This window comes from Haliotis asinina, chromosome 5, assembly GCF_037392515.1.
Source record: "Haliotis asinina isolate JCU_RB_2024 chromosome 5, JCU_Hal_asi_v2, whole genome shotgun sequence".
Taxonomy (NCBI): Eukaryota; Metazoa; Mollusca; class Gastropoda; order Lepetellida; family Haliotidae; genus Haliotis; species Haliotis asinina.
Genome location: NC_090284.1, coordinates 40,231,661 through 40,255,722, shown reverse-complemented (window position 1 = coordinate 40,255,722; position 24,062 = coordinate 40,231,661). Strand labels below are relative to the sequence as shown.

General features: G+C 37.8%; 2 protein-coding genes across 4 annotated transcripts in view; one reads left to right on the top strand and one right to left on the bottom strand.

The window, feature by feature from the left end:
- The window catches only part of LOC137284436 (GPI inositol-deacylase-like), a 388,474-nt gene that overhangs the window by 49,413 nt on the left and 314,999 nt on the right, over positions 1-24,062 (top strand). The gene's annotated exons all lie outside the window — the stretch shown is intronic.
- The window catches only part of LOC137284437 (uncharacterized), a 42,497-nt gene continuing 34,835 nt past the window's right edge, over positions 16,401-24,062 (bottom strand). For both annotated transcript variants that reach the window (XM_067816234.1, XM_067816235.1), the window contains exon 2: positions 16,401-18,614. In XM_067816234.1, coding sequence (XP_067672335.1) covers positions 17,224-18,477 — 1,254 coding nt within the window. In that variant the 5' untranslated portion in view covers positions 18,478-18,614 and the 3' untranslated portion in view covers positions 16,401-17,223. The remainder of the gene's footprint in view (positions 18,615-24,062) is intronic.

Genomic DNA, 24,062 nt, shown 5'->3' with positions numbered 1-24,062 from the left:
GAAACTCACAACCCTCACCCACTGTAGTGATAAACCTCACATCCCTCACCCATTATAGTTATAAACCTTCATAACCCCCATTTACTGTTGTGATAAAGCTCACATCCCTTACTCACTTTACTAATAAACCTCACAACCCTCACTCACTGTACAGATAAACCTCAGAACCCAGAACGTCAGTGATAATCTTTAGCAATCATCACAACTCTCACTCAGTGAAGTGGTAACTCTCACAACCCTCACTCTCTGTAGTAATAAACCTCACAACCCTCATTTAGTAGTGATAAAACTCACATTACTGACTCACAGTGATAATCCTCACAACCCTCACTCACCGTTGTGATAATTCTCACAACCCTCACTAACTATAGTCATAAACCTGACATCTCTTACTCACTTTGATGGTAAACCTCTCAACCCTCACTCTTCGTAGTGATGAAACTCACAACCCTCACCCACTGTAGTGATAAACCTCACATCCCTCACTCATTATAGTTATAAACCTTCATAACCCCCATTTACTGTTGTGATAAAGCTCACATCCCTTACTCACTTTACTAATAAACCTCACAACCCTCACTCACTGTACAGATAAACCTCAGAACCCAGAACGTCAGTGATAATCTTCAGGAATCATCACAACTCTCACTCAGTGAAGTGGTAACTCTCACAACCCTCACTCTCTGTAGTAATAAACCTCACAACCCTCATTTAGTAGTGATAAAACTCACATTACTGACTCACAGTGATAATCCTCACAACCCTCACTCACCGTTGTGATAATTCTCACAACCCTCACTAACTATAGTCATAAACCTGACATCTCTTACTCACTTTGATGGTAAACCTCTCAACCCTCACTCTTCGTAGTGATGAAACTCACAACCCTCACCCACTGTAGTGATAAACCTCACATCCCTCACTCATTATAGTTATAAACCTTCATAACCCCCATTTCCTGTTGTGATAAAGCTCACATCCCTTACTCACTTTACTAATAAACCTCACAACCCTCCCTCACTGTAGAGATGAACATCACAACCCTCACTCACTGTAGAGATAAAACTCACATTACTGACTCACTGTAGTGATAAACCTCATAACCCTCACTAATTGTAGTAATAAGCCTCAGAACCCCACTCAGTGTTGTGATAAACCTCATATAACTCACTATAGTGATCAACCTCACAACCCTCACTCACTGTAGTGATAGACCTCACAGCACTCCTTGCAGTGATGATGGTCACAACCCTCACTCACTATATTGACAAACCTCAGAACCCACGTAAATCTCACAATCCCCGCTCACTGAAGTGATAAACCTGACAACCCTCACTCACTATGGTTATAGATTTCATAACCCTTTCCCACAGTAGTAATAAACCTGACAAACCTCACTGGCTGATGTGATAAGCCTCACACAACCCTCACTCACTGTAGTGATAAAGCTCACATCCCTTACTAACTGTAATAATAAACCTGATATTACTATAGTGAAAAACCTCACAACCCTCACTCACTGTAGCGATAATCCTTACAACTGTCACTGTAGTGATAAACCTCATAGCACTCACTGCAGTGATAATCCTCACAACCCTCACTGACTCTAGTCATAAATCTCACAACCCTCGCTCACAGTCTTACTAAAAGTCACAACCCTCACTGTTGAGTGAGAAAACTAACTTTACTCACTGACTGTAGTTATAAAACTCACATCCCTCACTCAATATAGTTATAAACCTTCATAACACCCATTTACTGTTGTGATAAAGCTCACAACCCTCACTCACTGTACAGATAAACCTCAGAACCCAGAACGTCAGTGATAATCTTTAGCAATCATCACAACTCTCACTCAGTGAAGTGGTAACTCTAACAACCCTCACTCTCTGTAGTAATAAACCTCACAACCCTCATTTAGTAGTGATAAAACTCACATTACTGACTCACAGTGATAATCCTCACAACCCTCACTCACCGTTGTGATAATTCTCACAACCCTCACTAACTATAGTCATAAACCTGACATCTCTCACTCACTTTGATGGTAAACTTCTCAACCCTCACTCTTCGTAGTGATGAAACTCTCAACCCTCACCCACTGTAGTGATAAACCTCACATCCCTCACTCATTATAGTTATAAACCTTCATAACCCCCATTTACTGTTGTGATAAAGCTCACATCCCTTACTCACTTTACTAATAAACCTCACATCCCTCACTCACTGTAGAGATAAAACTCACATTACTGACTCACTGTAGTGATTAACCTCATAACCCTCACTAATTGTAGTAATAAGCCTCAGAACCGCACGCAGTGTTGTGATAAACCTCATATAACTCACTATAGTGATAAACCTCATAACCCTCACTAATTGTAGTAATAAGCCTCAGAACCGCACGCAGTGTTGTGATAAACCACATATAAGTCACTATAGTGATCAACCTCACAGCCCTCACTCACTGTAGTGATAGACCTCACAGCACTCCTTGCAGTGATAATGGTCAGAACCCTCACTCACTATATTGACAAACCTCAGAACCCATGTAAATCTCACAACCCTCGCTCACAGCAATAATAAACCTCCCAACCCTCACTCACTGTAGTAATAAACCTCACATCCCTCACTCCCTGTAGTGATAAACCTCACAACCTTCACTCACTGTACTGAGGAACCTCACAATCATCACTCACTATAGTCTTAAATCTCATACCCCTCACTGACAGTAGTAATAAACCTCACAAACCTCACTCACTGTTGTGATAATTTTCACAACCCTCAGTAACTATAGTGATAAACCTGACATACTTTACTCACTTTAGTAGTAAACCTCTCAACCCTCACTCACTGTAGTGATGAAACTCACAACCCGCACTCACTGTAGTGATAAACCTCACATCCCTCACTAACTGTAATAATAAGCCTCACAGCACTCCTTGCAGTGGTAATGGTCACAACCCTCACTCACTATACTGACAAACCTCAGAACCCACGTAAATCTCACAATCCCCGCTCACTGAAGTGATAAACCTGACAACCCTCACTCACTATGCTTATAAATTTCATTACCCTTTCCCACAGTAGTAATAAACCTGACAAACCTCACTGGCTGATGTGATAAGCCTCACAACCCTCACTCACTGTAGTGATAAAGCTCACATCCCTTACTAACTGTAATAATAAACCTGATATTACTATAGTGAAAAACCTCACAACCCTCACTCACTGTAGCGATAATCCTTACAACTGTCACTGTAGTGATAAACCTCATAGCACTCACTGCAGTGATAATCCTCACAACCCTCACTGACACTAGTCATAAATCTCACGACCCTCGCTCACAGTCTTACTAAAAGTCACAACCCTCACTGTTGAGTGAGAAAACTAACTTTACTCACTGACTGTAGTGATAAAACTCACATCCCTCACTCATTATAGTTATAAACCTTCATAACCCCCATTTACTGTTGTGATAAAGCTCACATCCCTTACTCACTTTACTAATAAACCTCACAACCCTCACTCACTGTACAGATGAACCTCAGAACCCAGAACGTCAGTGATAATCTTTAGCAATCATCACAACTCTAACTCAGTGAAGTGATAACCCTCACAACCCTCACTCTCTGTAGTAATAAACCTCACAACCCTCATTTAGTAGTGATAAAACTCACATTACTGACTCACAGTGATAATCCTCACAACCCTCACTCACCGTTGTGATAATTCTCACAACCCTCACTAACTATAGTCATAAACCTGACATCTCTTACTCACTTTGATGGTAAACCTCTCAACCCTCACTCTTCGTAGTGATGAAACTCACAACCCTCACCCACTGTAGTGATAAACCTCACATCCCTCACTCATTATAGTTATAAACCTTCATAAGCCCCATTTACTGTTGTGATAAAGCTCACATCCCTTACTCACTTTTAAATTACTAATAAACCTCACAACTCTCCCTCACTGTACAGATGAACATCACAACCCTCACTCACTGTAGAGATAAAACTCACATTACTGACTCACTGTAGTGATAAACCTCATAACACTCACTAATTGTAGTAATAAGCCTCAGAACCCCACTCAGAGTTGTGATAAACCACATATAACTCACTATAGTGATCAACCTCACAACCCTCACTCACTGTAGTGATAGACCTCACAGCACTCCTTGCAGTGATAATGGTCACAACCCTCACTCACTATATTGACAAACCTCAGAACCCACATAAATCTCACAACCCTCGCTCAGCAATAATAAACCTCCCAACCCTCACTCACTGTAGTAATAAACCTCACATCCCTCACTCCCTGTAGTGATAAACCTCACAACCCTCACAAACTATAGCAATAAACCTCACATTACTATAGTCATAAATGGTAACTCACTGTAGTGATAAACCTCACAGCACTCACTGCATCGATAATGCTCACAACCCTCACTCACTGCACTGACAAACCTCAGAACCCATGCAAATCTCACAACCCTTGCTCAGAACAGTAATAAACCTCCCAACCCTTACTTACTATAGTAATAATCATCACAACCCTCACTGAGTGTAGTGATAAACCTCACAACCCTTCCTCACTTTAGTAATAAACCTCAAAACCCTCACTAATTGTAGTAATAAATCTCACATTACTATAGCCATAAACCTTCCAACCTCAACCAACTGTTGTGATGAACTCACATTACTCGCTCACTATAGTGATGAACCTCACAACCCTCACTGATTGAAGTAATAAACCTCACATTACTATAGTGCTGAACCTCACAACCCTCACACACACACACAAGTGATAATCCTCACAACCCTCACTCACTATAGTCATAAATCTCCGAAGCCTCGCTCACAGTAGTACCAAACCTCCCAACCCTCACTGTTTAGTGAGAAAGCTAACATTACTCACTCATTGTAGTGATAAACCTCACAACCCTCACTAATTTTAGTAATAAACCTCACACTACTATAGCCATAAACCTTACAACCCCCTCCAACTGTTGTGATAAAACTCTCAAAGCTTACTGACTGTAGTGATAAACCTCACAAAGCTCACTGACTGTAGTGTTAAACCTCACAACCTCACTGATTGTAGTAGTAAACTTCACATTACTATACTGATGAACCTCACATCCCTCACTCACAGTAGTGATAATCCTTACAGCCGTCATTGTAGTGATAAAACTCACAACCCTCCCTTTCTGTCGTAACAATCATCACAACCCTCACTCACTATAGTGATAAACCTCACAACCCTCACTCTGTGTAGTAATAAACCTCACAACCCTCACTCTGTAGTTATAAACCTCACATTAATGACTGCAGTAGTGATAACTCATTGCAGTGATAATCCTTACAACTGTCACAGTAGTGATAAGGCTCACAGCACTCACTGAAAGCAGTGATTATAAATGCTGACAACCTTCAGTCACTGTACTGATAAACCTCACAACCCTCACTCACTGTTGTAATAAACCTGACATTACTCACTATAGTGATAACCGTCACTCACTGTAGTGATAGTCCTAACAATCGTCATTGTAGTGATAAACGTCACAGCAGTCTCTCACTGCAGTGATAATCCTCGCAACCCTCACTCACTGTAGTGATAAACCTCGCAACACATACACACTTCAGCTCAAAACACCTCTCACTGACTGTATTCCATCATAAGGTTGTGACATGTCTGATCGTCCTCGATTACCAGAAGTTGGTTAAGTACAGATCATTAGCTGTATCAGCTTGAGAACTGAAAGGTCTTCTTATATGTATTATGCAACATCACAATAGGTAATAGCTTTGGCCAAGGGATTAGACTCAAGATAGACCCATTGGAACCAATTCCACTGTATATAGAGCTATCTTTACAATCAGCGCCACCGAAATACTTCCAGCTGTCATTCACCAAGTGTTGATATGAGAGATAATTGGGAAATAATCACTCGTTATCATTCACTGCGATATGTAATGGTATATCACCACAAACTTTATTAGCCTCCTTTCAATAACTGTGTTAATCATTCAGGACAAATATCCCTGTTATGTCAGCTATGTGCTCGTGAAAGCACAGTGCTTCAATCTTATTATGTGAGCATTTACTGGATGAGACTTCTGTAATTGATGAACAGGAAAGGTTTTTCAGCTAGTAAATATGTACAGCTCTTAAGTGCCACAGTGACAAATTAAAACCTCCTTCAGATCATTGTCTGTTCACATTTGTTGATCTGACTGTCAGTGAAATCGGTGTGATGGTTACGATAAGCAGAACAGCCATTATCAGAGGGGATCATTATGAGCCTCACTTAATGAGCTGGATCAATAAGTGGCTGGCGTTTTCTAACACAGGCAGCACTGCATTGATCCTATCTCTTGTTAAAGCTTGTAAAATAATTAACTTGTTCAAAGGACAGCACTTTGAGGTTATGCAACAGCAACTGCTTGATCAAATTCTATTGATGTTACTCTATTTCAATGTTAATATCATTCTTGGGGCCAAGAATTTTTATGAGGGGCTATTTTATTTCTTATGCTCAATATTTATTTGTAAGAAAAGTACACTTTTCAAGTTATTTCCTATCCTCTCTTTCTATCGATATAAATTCTTTGAGTGGTTGCCAAATATTTTCACTATTCATCTCCTTCTGAAATGTTCTCATGTAATTATTTGCTGATATCAACTGCCGTGATTTGTCATTTGAAGGTTTCCTGTCACAATAACCATTTCTGAGTTTGGTTTAATGCTTCTTTTAGCAGATTTCTGCAATATCACAGTGGTGGACACCAGAAAGGGGCTTCACACTTTGTACCTGTGTGGGGAATCAAAGCCACGTCTTTGGCATGACGAGCGAACACGTTGACCACTAGGCTACCCCATGCCCCCTTCTGAGTCAGAAATAGCAGAGGCTGCCTGTCTGCATCACTGTAGAAATTATTACACACCAGTTGCTTGTTTTCAGTCTTTGTTAGAAACTTTGAAATAATGTTAAAATCAATGTTAAATATAGTATTTATGGTTGGGACAATATCTAAGACATAAGAGAGCCTTGCAGCTTTGTTCATCTCGGGCTGTATAAATATTGAAATAAACATGTATAGCTAGTATGTAATTCATATTGTTTGAAATGGATGGTATATTATAACCCTGATTTAGAAACTTTATTTTTCTCTACATCCATGTGTTTATATAAAGTGTCTTTTTTAGCTTAAACTAATATACTTAGAGCATGAATACAGTTATTACGTTCTAAGGTTTAAGATAATCTTTAGTTTTATTAGAAGCTGGTATGACTGTGACTTCAAATCTGCCAATGGTTACACAAATATGAAAATCCCCATTCAGGGCTAACAGGCTCTTTCATGTTATTGCCTCTGCAATGTTAAGAGACAAAATATGTTTTAAATATCTGAAATACCCTTAAAGTGGAAGTTTGGGGTTAAATGAATCGCATGTTCTTATCAGCTTAACGTTTATTGTCTCACCCATGCAACATTAAGTAAAATAGTATACATGTAAGACTGAATCCCAGATGGACTTGACTCCCCCAAAGTAAATTGAATCTGTATTTAACTGAGAAAGGGCAATGCCAAGTATAACATCTTTTGCATTAACTGCACTGCTGAAGCTCGATGCTGCCATTTATTGTGAGTTAGGGATATTGTGGGGTAAAATCAACACCTTACATTTCCCCACTTATGTCTGCAAACTGCAACTATGATGACAAACTATATTGTGTTGCAAGGGATATTTCTCTTGAATTCAAAGAGCCAATACGATGCATGTAACAAAAAAAAAATTAAATTATGTTGTTCACTACCGCCATATCTGTCCAGAGAACTTTCTACATACAAGGCTCAACGAACTCTCCGTTCTTCCAGTGAGAAACTGTTAAAAGTCCCAAAATGCAACTTAAAGTCAGCAGGACAGCGCTCTTTCAAATACAGTGCGCCCTCAGTCTGGAATGCTCTTCCAAATGAACTGCACAATTCCCCTTCTCTAAGTTCATTCAAGACTGGTTTAAAAACATTCCTATTCAAACAGGCTTTCTCTTAATGTGTACTTTTCCATCCAATTTTTGTGAGAGAAATGCGCAAAGAGTCCTTACGGAGATTAGCGCTATATAAATGCTATCCATTATTATTAGTATTATTGTGTTATATACACAAACGAATAACAATATAGTGATGAATCATCAGAGTACATAATATAATGATATAATAATCACAGTCACAAATGTCATTGGAGTTCTATTAATTCTGTAATACATAATTTTGAAACAGAGACCAGAAGGCAGAAATTCATAACAGTCATTTAAAAAGTGTTATGGATTTGACTGAATGGCCAGAGCTGTCCCTTTAACTCTTGACTCATGCTGAAAAGGAAAAGGTTTGAAATTGAAGCTGCAAATTTAGCTGTATCTGGATAAGCCATGAAATGGAGTGCTTTACTTGTTGGCTGGAGAACCATATTCTATGACTGAAGCAGACGTGAGAAGACGAAAGGCATCCTCATGGGATGAACATGGAAGAGGAAGACTGAGCAACAGATGTAGACACAGTAAGATGAAAATGTCAAGAGGTGCACATTTCTGTGTCCAAATTCACAGATAAATCAGGCACAAATACCCATCTACTGTTTTGTGTCAGTGACTTGAACAGGCTAGGGATAACACCCAATGGGTGATGGGTGACATCATGGTACTTTGTGTCTTCATGAGGAATGATATCCAATTGTCTAACAAATCTTTTCAAGCAGAGAAACTATTTCACTGATGGATGACTGATGCTGATGCACATCTCTTAATTAATAGGACAGATTTAACACTGTTACCAAGGTTATCAAGGGGAGATAACGTGAGCAGTATCTTGGTGTGAACCCACTAAAATTTAATTCAGAAAGTGTACTTTATACCTAGATAAGGTTCAGTCTGTGCCTTTGATTTTTAGAGAAGCACCTGAAACCATCATTTCAAACAAAGTACCCTAATTATGATTGTGGTTTGTCAGAACCCAAACCTGTAGACTCCAGCATCCACCTCCTGCATGATTTCAAGCTGTCCTCCATCATTAAGCATTCATGCTGTGATGTAACTAAAAGACATGCCCATTTCTCGCCCATTCAGTTCATATTCCAAATATTAAACCAGTAGGCCATTACATGCTTTCAGACAGAATTACACAGAAGCCTGTATGTCCGTAAATGGATGAATGTAAATGTCACTGACTTTACAGCTCTCAAAGGAAAATATTATTCAATCTATAAATCCAAGCTGAGTCATCGATCCTAGGTGAAAAAGATGCGACCAATACCGTGGACTCTCCTGAGAGCAAGCACAAAGTTGTTTTCATGTAAATTAAGTGTACAACAGCTTCCTTTCTTCATCAAATCAATATTTCAAGCTTGATTATTGAGTAATTGCAGAAGAACTCCTGCAAATTGCTTTAGATGTAAGAATCATCATGGGCTCTGCCAGATATTGATGGGACTGTATTGATATGTTTGTGCAAATACTGAGAGGAGGGTTGACTTTTCATTGCCCAAGAATAATGGAAGGATGATGCATTGGTCATTGCTGCATGTTTTAGACATGTATCCAAGAAGGGTATGGGGACATTGCCACAATCTGTTCATCAAAGTACATGGAATCCAATAACAGGATTCCTGTTGATGTTGTCTGTGGGCTTGACAGCCAAGGGAATTCCACACCTTAATAGTCCCTTAACATTTGAAGGATGTCTCTCACAGTGATACCAGGACAGAAAAGGCCCTCAGTTGTTGATGCTTGTCTCACTGTTGAGTTGAGGGCTGAATCATTTCCAGTACCCAGTGTAATCTCTCTCTGGTCATTCTAGAGCAGACCGGATCTCAAGTTCTTGTCTCATTGCAATAATTAGAGTGCAGTAAATGTCCTCTGTAGCCCATGCTTGTCTCACTGTTGAGATTCCAAAACAGAATCATTCCCAGTGCCTAATGCTTATATCTTATATCTGAGATTCCAGAGCTAGGCTTGGTCCTGAGATACATATGCTTACCTATTTGTGGTAATGTTAGGGAAGAACAGACCTCCAGGATCATATGCTTGTCACAATAAAAGGAAGATGTGTGTGATTGTGCAATCAGCTAAACTGAATGCCACATACCTTATAATAGATTTGTCCCTAAGTTCCCCTTATCATGTCAAGTTGCTTTTACTTTTTATGACAGTGAATCAGGTTTCTAGGCACATTCATCCTTGACAGTTTCAACCAATTTGTTACTTCAAACTAGATATATATAAGTACATTGACAAATTTCAATAAAAATTGCCTTATATGAAGCAGAATCAGCAACACCAAGATGTCCCGCTAAGCATGACATGTTTTCCTAGGGAATCACTGTTTGTGTCTCCAACTTTTGGATCTATGTTATAGGTATGTTTCATATTTTCATGCAAGCATGGTCCAAGTCTTGAAATATGATCGTTCTCCTTAAATATATTTATATTTGGATTAATTGTTGTGGATGTTGGTCAGATGGCAGGAATATTGGATACAGCAACACAACCAAACTAAACAATATCAGTTCTAATTCACAAGGATTTGCAGGCAGTTTTGACTGTGAGGGGGTACCCAAGAGGTTTGTGTTTGATAGTCATGCCAAAGACCTGGGTTCAATCCCTCACATGAGTACAACATGTGAAACTCGTTTTTGATGTTTCTCACTGTGATATGCTTTAATAAAATTATACACACTCATTCACTCTTATTCATAACTTGATTAAAAGGTATTATTGCGAAACAATTTGGTAGGCCAAATAACAATCATGAAGATATGTTGGTTCATTATTTGCTCTTCAAAGTATGAATATGCTACACTGAGCATGAGAAGTGCTTTTTGTTAAGCAGATCTCATCTGTCTTGTGTTTTATTGAATGTTTCCATAATTTGTGCTTGGCCAATGAGTTGAAAATAAAAAATGTAATGTAAAAAGTACATATGGTTTTTGAGCAATTCATTTCAAGATGATAAATCCATAAAATATTTGTTCCTGAAGTATTTCCTGAAAATATCTCCCTGAACAAACCTGATGAGCAATATCCTTCTCATTATGAAAAAAACTGTTGGTCATATTGATAATTTGGTTTATTATATGCTGCACGCCTAAATCGTGTTCATTTTCCTGTTTGGGAGAGAAAACAATGGGTGGATTGTTTGTACTTCCTTATTTAGAAATAGATTTAAAAAATCTGCAGAGCTTGCAATTTAATCATGCTTGAAAATGATTTTGTTGATGTGCATATCCTCAAGCATGAACAACCATTATTCCAGAGTGTTTGTTGTTTTGCATGTGGTTAACCAACAGATGTGATGTTCATTCTTACTGGATTAATTATTGATGCTTTAATCAATATGGCACAACTGCAAAGGGAAGTTCTCTCTCACACAAATGAAGGGTGGGGCAGTTGCTAGAGTAAACACAACAACAATATAAACAGTGCAACATCTTGTGCTGATCAATAGCTGTTATTGTGTAATCAGAATGGCAACGCTGGGTCAAAATGGACAACAATCCAATTTCAATCCAGAAATAAGATTTTGTGTGGTGATTTTATTTTGTGTTCTTAAAACCTACAGAAAATGATGGTCAGTATTCCAGAATTAGAATAGACAATTTCCGTTCTGGTCTAATCAACAAGAAAGTGATACAAAAGTAACTAATTTTAAGAAAATAAGAATAAGACAGTTATAATTTGTTTGACTATTTGCTGCTGGATCTTTGTATAAGAACCGAGATGAATTCTTGTATCTTCTGAGTTGTTTATAACTTCTAACGGTATGGCATGTTGAAGAGTTTCATTTCATCTGACATTTTGTTTATTTATTTACATGTGAATAAAAGAATAAACAAACCAGTGATTAATATCATGAGCAATATCCAGTGTTGTTGGCTGTTAGCACACAATCAGCTTAGTGACCAAGCATTGCTGACAGGGACTCATTCTATCCTGGAATCCCAACATTGACCAGAATGTTAGGAAAAATGTTTACACCTGCTAATTTAAAATTAGCTTTGCTTTGTCTTCATACATGGAGGACTGTCACATAGAACATCTGCCCAGAGCTGAATGTCGGCTGATCGATCCCTCTGCATGTCATACCCAAACTTGTTGTAGTTGTCAACTAGTGCTAGGCATTAACTGGCTAAACTAGGACTTAGCGAGCGAGAATTAGTGTACTGTGTCTGACTGGGCAATTCATGTTAAACGTATAGCAAGTTGTATCTCAATGGGTTAGCTGTATAAATAACAGTGTTAATCCAGATTAGTACAAGCGGCCCCATGCATTGATATTGCTATGTGAGCACACTAATCCTCTATGAAACATTGCATCCCATTTCATCCCATCGTACCACCATTTGGCTAAAGTGCTTTATTATTGTCATGCAATTTGAGGAATTGTGGGGTAGCCAAGTGGCAGAAGTATTTGGTCATAATTCAGATGATTCAGGCTTGTTTCCCCACTTTTGTACAATGTGATGACCACTCCTGCAGTCCACTACAGTGATATTATTATGGAATTATTAATTGCTAAAAGTGATGTAAAACCTCACTCACTCACTCACTCACTCACTCACTCACTCACTCACTCACTCACTCACTCACTCACTCACTCACTCACTCACTCACTCTAGAATGACATGTTAAGGGTGTACATAGCTATTTTGTTGCTTAACAGGGGCTAGTTAGCAAAAAGGGACTTGTGGCTTGCTGTGATTCTATGATTATGAATTTGAATAATTCATCTTGTAATTACTCACATGCCCTATTGATGACACCACTGATGACTCTTCTATAATGATGGTGTTTCAAAAATGACATAATTTGTGTTGTCTTTACACAGAACCAAACAAGATGTATTTTGACTAGCATTTTGCACATTCTAGTTACAGTATCAGCTAGCATGATATTGCTGAAATATTGTTAAAAAAAGGTAAATCCTAGCTTTTATAGTAAAAACAGCAGTTGTTTTGTAAATTTATTTAACCACTTGTTAAATCATTCTGTTTACAAGATGCGGCAAAAACTATGAAAGATTGATTCGTTTTATCTGTTATGCATCCAAAATAAGAGAAAAGTTAGAATAATAGAAAGTAGTATTAGAATTATTTTCATACAAAATACAGTACTGACACACATGTACATATATGTGCTCTGATATTTCACATTGGGGATGTAACTAAAGGGAAAATGAACACAGGTACACAGGTAAATGCTTAATCCTGTAAGAACTGTTTCATGTTTTAATGCCTCTTTCGAAGATGTATATTATGATGTATATAGAGGCCTTTGGCCTTCATACGTAATAAAGACTTTGATGATGATGATGATGATGATGATGATGATGATGCCGATGCCGATGCCGATGCCGATGCCGATGCCGATGCCTAGGAACTGAAGGCCCATGAAAAAGCTAGATTCCATAAATATACTGGTATATTTCATAGTGGTACTGAATGTTATAGAATTTGAACACAACTACTGTAAACTGTCTTCTTACTGCTCCTTTCAGATTTCGCCAGTCACTAAACCTTTTCGCACCTTCTTATTTTCTTGAGGTTATCTTGTTACAAAGAGCATCTCTGAATGTTATTACAAGACACGCAGGTGCGTGGAAATGGAGTTGTTATAAAGTAAACAGATTTGTGTACTGATCTAAAAACAAATGTCATTGATTTCAAAAAGAATCCTTTAATTGGGTGTTAGAGCAATGAAAATAAAATGTGACTGAGCCGTGTTAATCGAGATTAGCCCAGCGGTGACAGGTGATTTAGCAATGACACCTGTATTGTTTTTGTGTTGTTGACTTATCTGAATAGAGTGTAAGATACGTCTATAGCATTGTGTGTTTTTATTCTCGTGTCGTGAAGTCTGATGTGAAGTTTGCGAAAATTGAATGGTCGCGCAAATTTGGCTGTATACAGTTATCATTTGCTGGGAATCATTTTGAATGACTGCCAAATGTCACAGTTAACAGGTTCAACTGATGGATCATATCTGAAATGTTCTGAGCACTACAAAATATATATTTGATACAAGTTGCAGATATCAAGTTGCATTTATTGTGTTGGTGTTGCCTTGCAGAGACACACTAAGATCATGTTGTTGTATATCAGTATTTATTGCCTCTGTACAATCTTGGTACAACAAGCAGCATTATTTATCACAGAAGTAGGACAGGTCTTATAACAAATGCCCATCAATGACTACTGTGTTGAAATGTGATGCTACACAAAGATACACCTCACGTTTCCTTTACACACATTGTGTCCATTGTAAGTCTTAAGATGTCTAAAAAGACTCGGTGGTTTCCATGGTTACACTACAATGCAAATGAATTTACAAAAAAAATGTTAGTTTAAAGTTTTGTACAAGCTCTGAAAGGATTGTAATGGGTTTTATGAAGATGTATTATTATTGCTGAATGATTTCAGAATGTTAAATTGTTTAAATTCTGTTAGGCCTGTCCCTGTGGACTAGACTTGGCTGTGTTTACTGCTCTTAGTGGAAAGGATATGGCATTAACCATACCTTGTTATATTTTATGGACCGATATGCATCAAGGCAGGCTGACAGAAAGAAATATGAAAATGTTTTCAGTGTTGATTTCAGTTCAATATCCTGCAAGTAACATTTGAAACAATAAAACAAGTCATACTATGTTAAAAATCCTGATAACAATCAAATAGCCTTTTTGCATGCATGCACAAATCGTCATTATTTGATCTTTGTGAGTGTGGTTTTAGATATCTGTGTGAACACAAATGCATGATAAACTTTATAACTTTTGTATTTGATTTTTAGTTTTCCTTTCGTGTAATGATGTCCTGGGTCTTCTTTTTGTTGTTGTTGTTGTTTTTATAACATTATTTATATTCTTTGGGATACATTTTGAGCATTCCTGCATGTAAGGTATTAAGTTAATCCAAATTCAATGACACGAACATTAAGCCCTTCAGACAGTTGCAGGGGATGGTTAAATCGACTATTTCCAGAAAGATATAGGCTTTTATCAATGTCAGAGAAACCCTTATAAATATCTCACTTGCAAACTTTGACCCATGTATCAAAGGAATAACTGAAATTGTCATTTTCCTGTCTTAGTTGAAGATGGTATTTGCATTGATTACATGTTAAAGATGAACATGTCAAACATTTATATACTCTCCTTGACAGAGGATTTGTGAAAAATATGGAAATGAAACTTAGGCCTTTGGTAAACATCTCGCAGGAGAACATAGGTCCCATGCTTCACCATAGTAACTGAGATTGTATCATATATCAGTCTTATAAAGGATGATGAGCGTATTTCTTGAGTCCTAGTGATAGAATAGGAATAGAATTTTCGTAAGATCTAAAATTTTCACATGTGTTAGGAATCATCTTACCTATCGAATGGCAAGAGGTTAATCAACATTTATCTTACCTCACACATGAATGGCGCTTTCTGATTGGCTAAGCACTATTCTATTATTTTTAATGTACCCTGCTTACAGGCGATGTATTATTTTCAATGTACACCGCTGGGAATTCCAAACTCATCTGGTGCTTCATGGTAGTACTTCTTTGTCTCAAGTAACTTTGAATCACGCACGAAGCATGGAAATTGCGATTGAAAATCAATGAAAGGGAGATAACTTTAAATCTGTTTACCTTGTGTCGTCTGCAAAATGGGGATTCGCCTCGCATTCAACAGAAGTGCTTCAAACAGTTCAAAATTAAAATTCAGGTGTTCGGTAAGATAAATACTCGAGTAACATAAACAAACCTCAAGGGTACATGAGCCCATGATATTTGTTGGAGACCTTTAGAATTTTTATCAACAGATTTCAGATTTTGATATGACTGAATACACTCTGCAGAAACTTGGTTTATACTCAGTTGATGTATAAATCAACTGAGTATAGAATTCATGTTGAAAAATCATTGTTTATGCTTTGGTAAATAATAGTATGAAATTTTATTCACTGTTTCCCTTTGAAAATGCTTCCAGAAAATATTCTCGCTGAGATATTGTATCCAACTTTGTAACTGTCACTTTTGATAATTTATCATTTTAGTATCTTTCTGTTATTTTGAATAGTTATGAATTTTATTCTCACAATTACTTATTCCTGTGTTATGCATGTGATTACAGAATGCAGAGTTAGTGAGTGAATATGGTTTTAGACTGTTTTTAGCAGTTGTCCCATAATATCAAGGACACCAGAAACGGTTTTCACACATTTTGCCCATTTGGGAAATCAAATCATGACCTTTGGTGTGACTAGTGAATGCTTCTAACCACGAAGCTACCCACTGCCCCCTAATGCAGAGACAGTATGAAACTTGTAGAGATATTGATACAATAAGTAACCATGGTAACCAAACATTTTATTAAGTTGCATTTTCGGCTGTGACTTTCAGCCACCATTTCACAAAGATGTTACTCACACACAAAATCTGAACAGATGGAGACTATTCTTATGTTTCCATTCAGTGTGAATAGTGCAGGACAAAGTTCATCAAATTTGATCATTAGTGAATAGAACAACACCATTCATTCCTAAAGTACCTTAGGTGTCTATATGGTTTAAGAAACTTACCACAAAATATCTACCCAGTATGATATAATCCAGGCTCCCTCACACAGTAGAAAAAGAATATGGACAACACTGATCTCTATCCTCAAAGAAACTGTAAACATCCCTCCAAGAGTAACACATTTCTGTCAAATAACATAGTAAAAACTGTTCAGCATCTTCAGAGCTGATGGATTGTGGTTGTCCTTTGCATTATCAACACATTTCAAAGACAGTGTAGGATTTCCTTTTCATTCCAATATTAGAAAAATCAAAAATGTTCCAAACAAAGGTTTAGTTACAGCTGTAAGTATCTTCAGTCAAAGGATTTTGTCATATTCATGAGGAGAACAGATGTCAGGTTTCAGGGTCATAAGAGTTGAAAGGTTATGTCATCTTTGTTACCTTGGAAGCCACAACACTTTTCAAACAAAGGTTACAACTTGTTGGCATTATCAAACTCAGATTCTGTCATCCTCTTGACCCCAAGAACTCAACACATGTCATGCAAAGATTTTTTTTACAGCTGTTCGACATAATGCGAGTAAAAGGATTCTTTTATCCTAGGACTTGGAGAACCTTGTGACCTTGACCTTGACTCATTCCACACAAGTTCCCTTACAGCTGCTTAGCATCATCAGAGATAAGAGATTCTGTGGCTGTTGACCGTTTACTGAACTTAAGGCTGTCTGTTCCATTGTATTGCACATGAGCGCTTATTGAGTCCTTTGGTCTTAAACCATCACACCGTGCCTTCACCACATTGTTCATTTTGTTCTTAAGTGTTGAGTTTAGTCTTTGATAAATATGCTTACCATTGGTGGAGTGTCCCAGGTCCTTGCTGCCAGCAAAGAAACGAACCTCCTTTGGGTGCAGTGGGGTCGACAGCATGGAGTTTTCTTGTAGGATAGTGTCAAAGGCTCGAGTCAGGATTGCCGACTGAGGCCGTTCTGGAGCCACATGGTTGCCATTTATAACCAAGTGCTTGTGTTTTATTCTCTGAGCAGAAAGTAATGAATTTATTCTTGTTTGGGAGACTGGTGTCATTCCTGATCCTGTCCCTTGGCTAATTCGTAAGGGATGAGCATTCCCATTTTCATCTATGTTACTTTCATCATTTATTGAATCATCACATCTTTCCAGCTCATGAGAGCTAATCACTCGTTGTGGGCGATATCTGAGACCCATTTTACAGTCATCGATAGACATGACATTCAGGAGGTTGTTTGACTGAGAGCGATCACAGACAATAGCTTTTTGGCCGTCTGGAGCTTCGTCAACTGTCTCTGTGCATACACCGGACTCATTGTTGGTTGAAACTTCACAATCACGTACAGGATGTGGGATGGAAACATGGGTGCCACCTCTTTGATTCATCCCTTCATCTGACCCTTGACCTCGGATTGCTCGGAGAAATTGTGGTAGGTGAAGCTCTTGCTTCTTACCCTTAACCAGCAGATCTTCAGATGAGAACCCTGGTGTATAAACGCCTCTTCTTTCACGGTTGTAATGGATGGACATTTCAGCCAAGTGAGATGGCAAAGCATTGATATCAACTGTTTTGTTCCTGTTTGAGAAGAATCTGGCTGATTTAACCCGTCGTGGGTCAGAGTTGTTGTAATATTTTGTAGCCGAGGTTGGAGCGCTCACATGACATCTCCAGAATTCAGATTTCTTCTCAATCTTCTTTGGTTTCACAAAAATTTTATTGACCTCCTTTCTCCAAAGGTCAATTTCAACAGCCTTCTGCGGAGTGAGATGAGCTCCATCTTCTGGGAGCTTGAGACTGGCCATGTCTCCACTACGGTTAAGTCTGTGGAGCTCATACCATTGGTGAAGCTTAGTGTGATAGGCAAGCGTGTTCTCATCCATCTTGATACCTGTCACCCGTTATCAATCCCTCAGTTCTGAATATGGAGTACTGTTATCACCAGAGCTGGATGAGTTCCTTCAATCTGTGCAATCTACCCCTGGCAGCCCTCATGACTAGGGACACTCTGCTGGGTTATCTGCAACACACAACAACAGGACTAGGATTAATCTAGTGGTAGTTGAGACGCAGGGTTTAAGTCTGATTCATTGTTACAAAACAGGCTTTGAATAATGAGATTTTCAGGCATGTAGGCAAGTAATTGACCCACCTCCAGGTGCAAACAGCCACACACCTGGAAGAAGGTAGATTGGCGATGCAGGGACGTGAATAGCAAATAATGACAGCCAATTTCATTAACACTGAATGGAGTTTTTATGGGTGGTAATTGGTAGTTCTGTTGTATTGGACTTGCTAATGAAAATAGCCTATTGATATGCTTGGGATTTGGAGTTAAGAGATCAAGGTTCATTGGTCTTCTAAAGAATTTGCTGTAGACTATGTCTGTCATTTGTCTCATCAGTGATGTGATTTCTAACTCTTACTGAGTTGTCGGAAAGGTGATAATGTGATACATATACAATTCAAAACATGTTAAGGACACTTGACTCTATAGTATTTTGGACAAAATAAGTTAAGATATTGGCATTTTTATGAATGATATTTTGTCAGCATTTCAATGAATAAATACATCATTATTCATAATTTCAAAATGTACATATATCCCAAATTAATTTTTGTTCAGTATATTACTATGATTTACCTGTTTAGATTAAGCACTGATTTTTTCACATTACTACAGTTAATCTGTCTGTTTGGACCTTAATTGATTTTGTTTTCACCTACTGCAGAGAAAGAATATTTCACACTTATTAAGTGTTGTGATTCACAAAACTATTTTCTTCAATATTATTTTTTAATGGTCTTGTTTGATCAGGCAGACATTTTAAAAACTTTAGTCAAATATAATGATTTCAAATTGGATTGCCTGTTTATGAGTTTAGGAGATTCCCAGTAATTATGTTTGAAACAGAGGTATTTTAATAAATACCACTTTAGCACACCAAATGATGCTGCAGCCCCATAATTTCAACTTCATCAACTGAATTAAGACTTTTGCCATCACCTGAATATTATTGTAGACCAAACAATTTCACAAGGAGTCAGTCACATTGATAATTCAATGAAACTACAACCACAAAAAAAAGAATTCTCAAATGTTGTCACTCGTGTATGAAGGTATCTGTTAATTAATTAACAGGGAAGTGGAATGACCTCACCTGGTGCCTGTACCTGTTGCTGATTAATGCAGACAGGTGCCCCAGGTGTAAACAGGTAGGGGGTGGTGTGTGAATGACTAGGGGTAAAGGAAGACTGTAGGGGGTATACAGCTTGTCGATTGCCAAGCTGCTTTGCAGGGAGCACTTCATTGCTGTTCCGGATACTATTGAGTGGCGTTTATTCTTATCACAGAAATATTGACTTAAGCTCTGTCAATGTAGTATATATGGATTAATCATTGTTTTGAAGGACAGTTTAGAAAGGGGTTATCTGCTGTGAGATTAAGTTGTGTAAGAACAAGGTTGTGTTAATTTGTTGTAGAAACACCATCATTACAATCTTGTTTCTGTGCAGACAGTGGAAGAGGTCTCTCGACTACATATTACACATGAATATTACACACATCAATGTCCAAAGAACAACACTTGACACTTTTATCTATTTTTCAGGTAATTTTTGTTGAAAACTTGTTTTTCAATATGAATCAAAATCTGATACCATTAATCCTGTTGATTGTTATGTGTATCGAGAGTGAGTTAATGGGAAGTTTAATACAGAGATTAGAATTTTGGTGAAGACAAATTATTAATTAGGTTACATTCCCAGTGTAGTGTTGCCCTCTGGGGATACTAGGTTATGATGGTTCCCCAGCAACTTATGTTGGTTGTAAGGGAAAACTAAATGGATTCGATGGTCAGTATAAGATGGTTGATTGGGTATAGTTGTATGTCATGCTCACTCTTTTATGGCATGACGATAGGTTGGATTCGTATTCATTTCCTCATTGACAATAAATTAACTTTATCATTAAACTGGTTCACAATAACTGACTGGAGAATGCTATGTCATTATAAACATTTTATGCTGGACCTCCTTGCACTGATTTGAGGAGTAAATTGAAAATATTCTGAAAATTAACGAAATGGAATCTTGTTTGACATGATAATGAGATCAGTAAGTCTGACAAGGACACAAAAGCAGTATGTTGACTCGGACGGTTGTCGATTGCGGTTAAAGCGATCCATTGTCCATGGTGAAATGAACAAGGAATGGTGGGAAGGATGTAGTTAGGAGATGATTTTTGGAGTAAATGGGAATATTATTGCACATTTATTGCATCGCAGGGATGTAGAGTGCAGAAAATTTAATAATAGCAATATTGAATCTCAGAACCGGGTCTCTAATGTTTGTTATTGTTTTCATAACTGTGTTTAATGTTGAATCAATGAAAAATGCAATAATAATGGGTTTTGTGATGTGTAGAAATTGGAAGTTACACCATAGGAATGTATTGAGAAGAGCTGTTCAAAGATTCAAGATGAGGAAGGAACCCCTAGCAACATTTCATTTGTTATCCCAGGTGCAGAGGGGCCCCTAGAATCCCTTGCATGACTCATGTGGGGGTTCAGGGAAGAAAACAGGTTCCAGTTCAGTTAAAAGGGCCCCAGTGACCCATGCATGTCCCCTATTGGGTTTTGGTGAAGGGAATAGGTTTAATGAAGAAGAAAGATTCCTGTCTGGGAGATAAGGTTGATGGACTCCCCCAATAAGTAACCTTTTCATATCTCTTATTGGGTTTGGGGAAGAGAATAATTTCTTCATCAAGAAATGAGGAACAGATCCCCAGTAACCCTTGCATGTCTCTTCTGGGTTTGGTGAAGGAAGTAGGTTTAGTGGAGAAGAAAGATTCCTGTACAGGATATAAGGTTGAAGGCCTCTCCCGTTAAGGAACATTTGCACATCTCCTATTTGGTTTGGAGAAGAGAATAGATTCCTGTTCAAGAGGTGAGGAAAAGGTCCCCAGTAACTCTTGCATGTCTCGTCAACAGAATAGATTCCTCTTCAGGAGATATCACAATTGTCAACAGAAGGGCCACTTGGAGTAGATAGTCCTTGTCACTAGACCTGTCTGAGTGTTAATTTAAGACTCACAACGAAAACTCAGAGTTTTGCCTGACCTCAGCTGCAGGATGATATAAATGTCATAAATAAGAAATAGCATAAAATAAGTATTATTTCTTTCAATTATTCAGTCATCATTGGCATTGCATTTTATTTTCGATTTTCATATTGCAAACTCAGCTTTATTCAGACAGTAACTCTGTGATAGGATTAGACCATGTCACTGCACACTGGACATTTAATGATGATATCTGGAGTCTGTCCCGAGTTTCATTCAAACATTTGTGTTCTTGACATGAACAGCATCAAAACCTAATGTCTGAATACGGAGCAACATGATGGACTCTGATGCAACGAGATAGCAGCTCTTTAGCATGTGTGTTTAGGGAATTGTCTCAGCTGGAATAAAGTTGATTCATCTTATGGAATGGTAAGCCAGGGTTGAGAGGGAGCAGACGGACTGTGAGAGTATGTGGTAGGGAATGTGTGTAAGATAGCCATCTTGGCAACAACCTTCATGATGGAGTAATGAGAGGGGCTGAAGTTTTACGTCTGCATCTACTGGGGGTTCAGAAGGGGAGAGACTTATCAGTGTAATCGTTCACATTTCTTCCTTGAGCACGAGGAGGCTAGCTTATTACTGATAGGCCTTTCGTGATTGCTATGTGCTTGGTTTTCCTAAGGGTAGGTCAGTTATTGTTTTTATCTGTCTTGATGGATGCATGGTGAGTCAGTCGGTGAGTCAGTTGGTGAATCGATTGAGGGATGTGGCAAGTCTCATTGAGTACAAAAGAGAACTGTTGAATTCTGAACAGGTTGAATAACTATCAGTAATTCCTGAATGCAGTGGCTTAAATTTGTTCCAGAAGTTTTTCAATGATATGCAATACCCGTCAGTGTTTAAAAGAGCTTAAGCTGTAGAGGTGTAATGTTACAATGAATATCAGTATACATCTGTACCTTCCCATACAAACTTCAGAAGCAGCACACTGAAAAGGTTACTCTGAGAGTGCAGTGATTGCTAACAAAAGGTTGCTTTGCATCAGAGATTGGTGAGTTTGTTCATTGTTTTAAGGTATAAACCTGTCCTGCGTCCCAAACAACAAAGCATTTGGATGAAGATTTTATGGATATCAACTTCTTTATATGAGAACACAACGTTTCGGAGTTAATGCTTACTCCTTCATCACCTGATGTTGATATCCATAAAATCTTCATCCTTATGCACTTCACTTCTAAATGCCCTTCAAAGACTTAACAAAGCATTTGTAACAATACATCTTATTGTAACCCTACAGTTTACCATAGGCTTGCAAATGTCGTAGTGCTACGTTTTGTGGATTTGGTTCCAGTCCTGTATGTTGTGATACTTAGTGTTATAGCTAACTTGATCAGTTACTGTTGCTGCATTTGCTGTGATTTCTTCAATGTGGTTTTTCACAATTGATGCCAAATTGGAATAAGAGTTCATAGATCAGTTGATATAGCATATTAATACTTATGAATACATCTGTTAGTTGTGATAGTTATTGATTTTGCATTTGTTGACTGGTTTCATAAATATTACTTTTTTAAAATTGATAATAAACTAGAATATTGTTTGATAGATCAAGGTGCATTGTATAGATCAGTGTGCATTACATATTAACATGTATGAACAAAATGAGTAAATTCTGGCACATTTATTGATAAATTTCATAAATAGAATTTTTTTTAAATGAACATTAGAATATTGTTTAGTAGATCAATGTGCATTGTATAGATCAATGTGTGTTACATATTAAAATGTATAAATACATATGTGAATTCTGGCACTGAGTTAATGCTTTTGCATTTATTAACAGATTTCATAAATATTATTTTTTTACTACAGAACTAAAATATGAATAGATATATGAATACTGTGTGTGTTGTAGATTAAAATGTATGAATACATCAGTGAATTCAGATCAGGCTATACACAGATGAATTGTTACATTGATGTCTGATTCACATACAAGAACATGACACCCAACGTTGTGCCACCTGTTAAGTGGTAGAGGCTGAAAAGGGACAATGTTGCAATAGCTACCTCACAGGCTTTCAACAGAGATATATTGACACACTGACAATAACTATGCTTGCATATGAGGACCAGAAGCTTTGGAAGCCTTACGACACCTCACCAGAAACAGAATAATATGTGTCATGTTCATTTATATTCTGAATAGTTACATACAAGCAATTATTCCTGGTGTAACATTATTATTTCCCTGGAAAATGGATCAAGTTGCACTGACTTTTCATTCTCAGCTCCTTGGGGAGAATACGGCCCAAGCTGCCTGTGAGGTGATTGTAACATTCACATTACCATGATCTCTTCCAGAAACCCATTCAACACCAGTGTGAATGTGGTGTGTTAGTT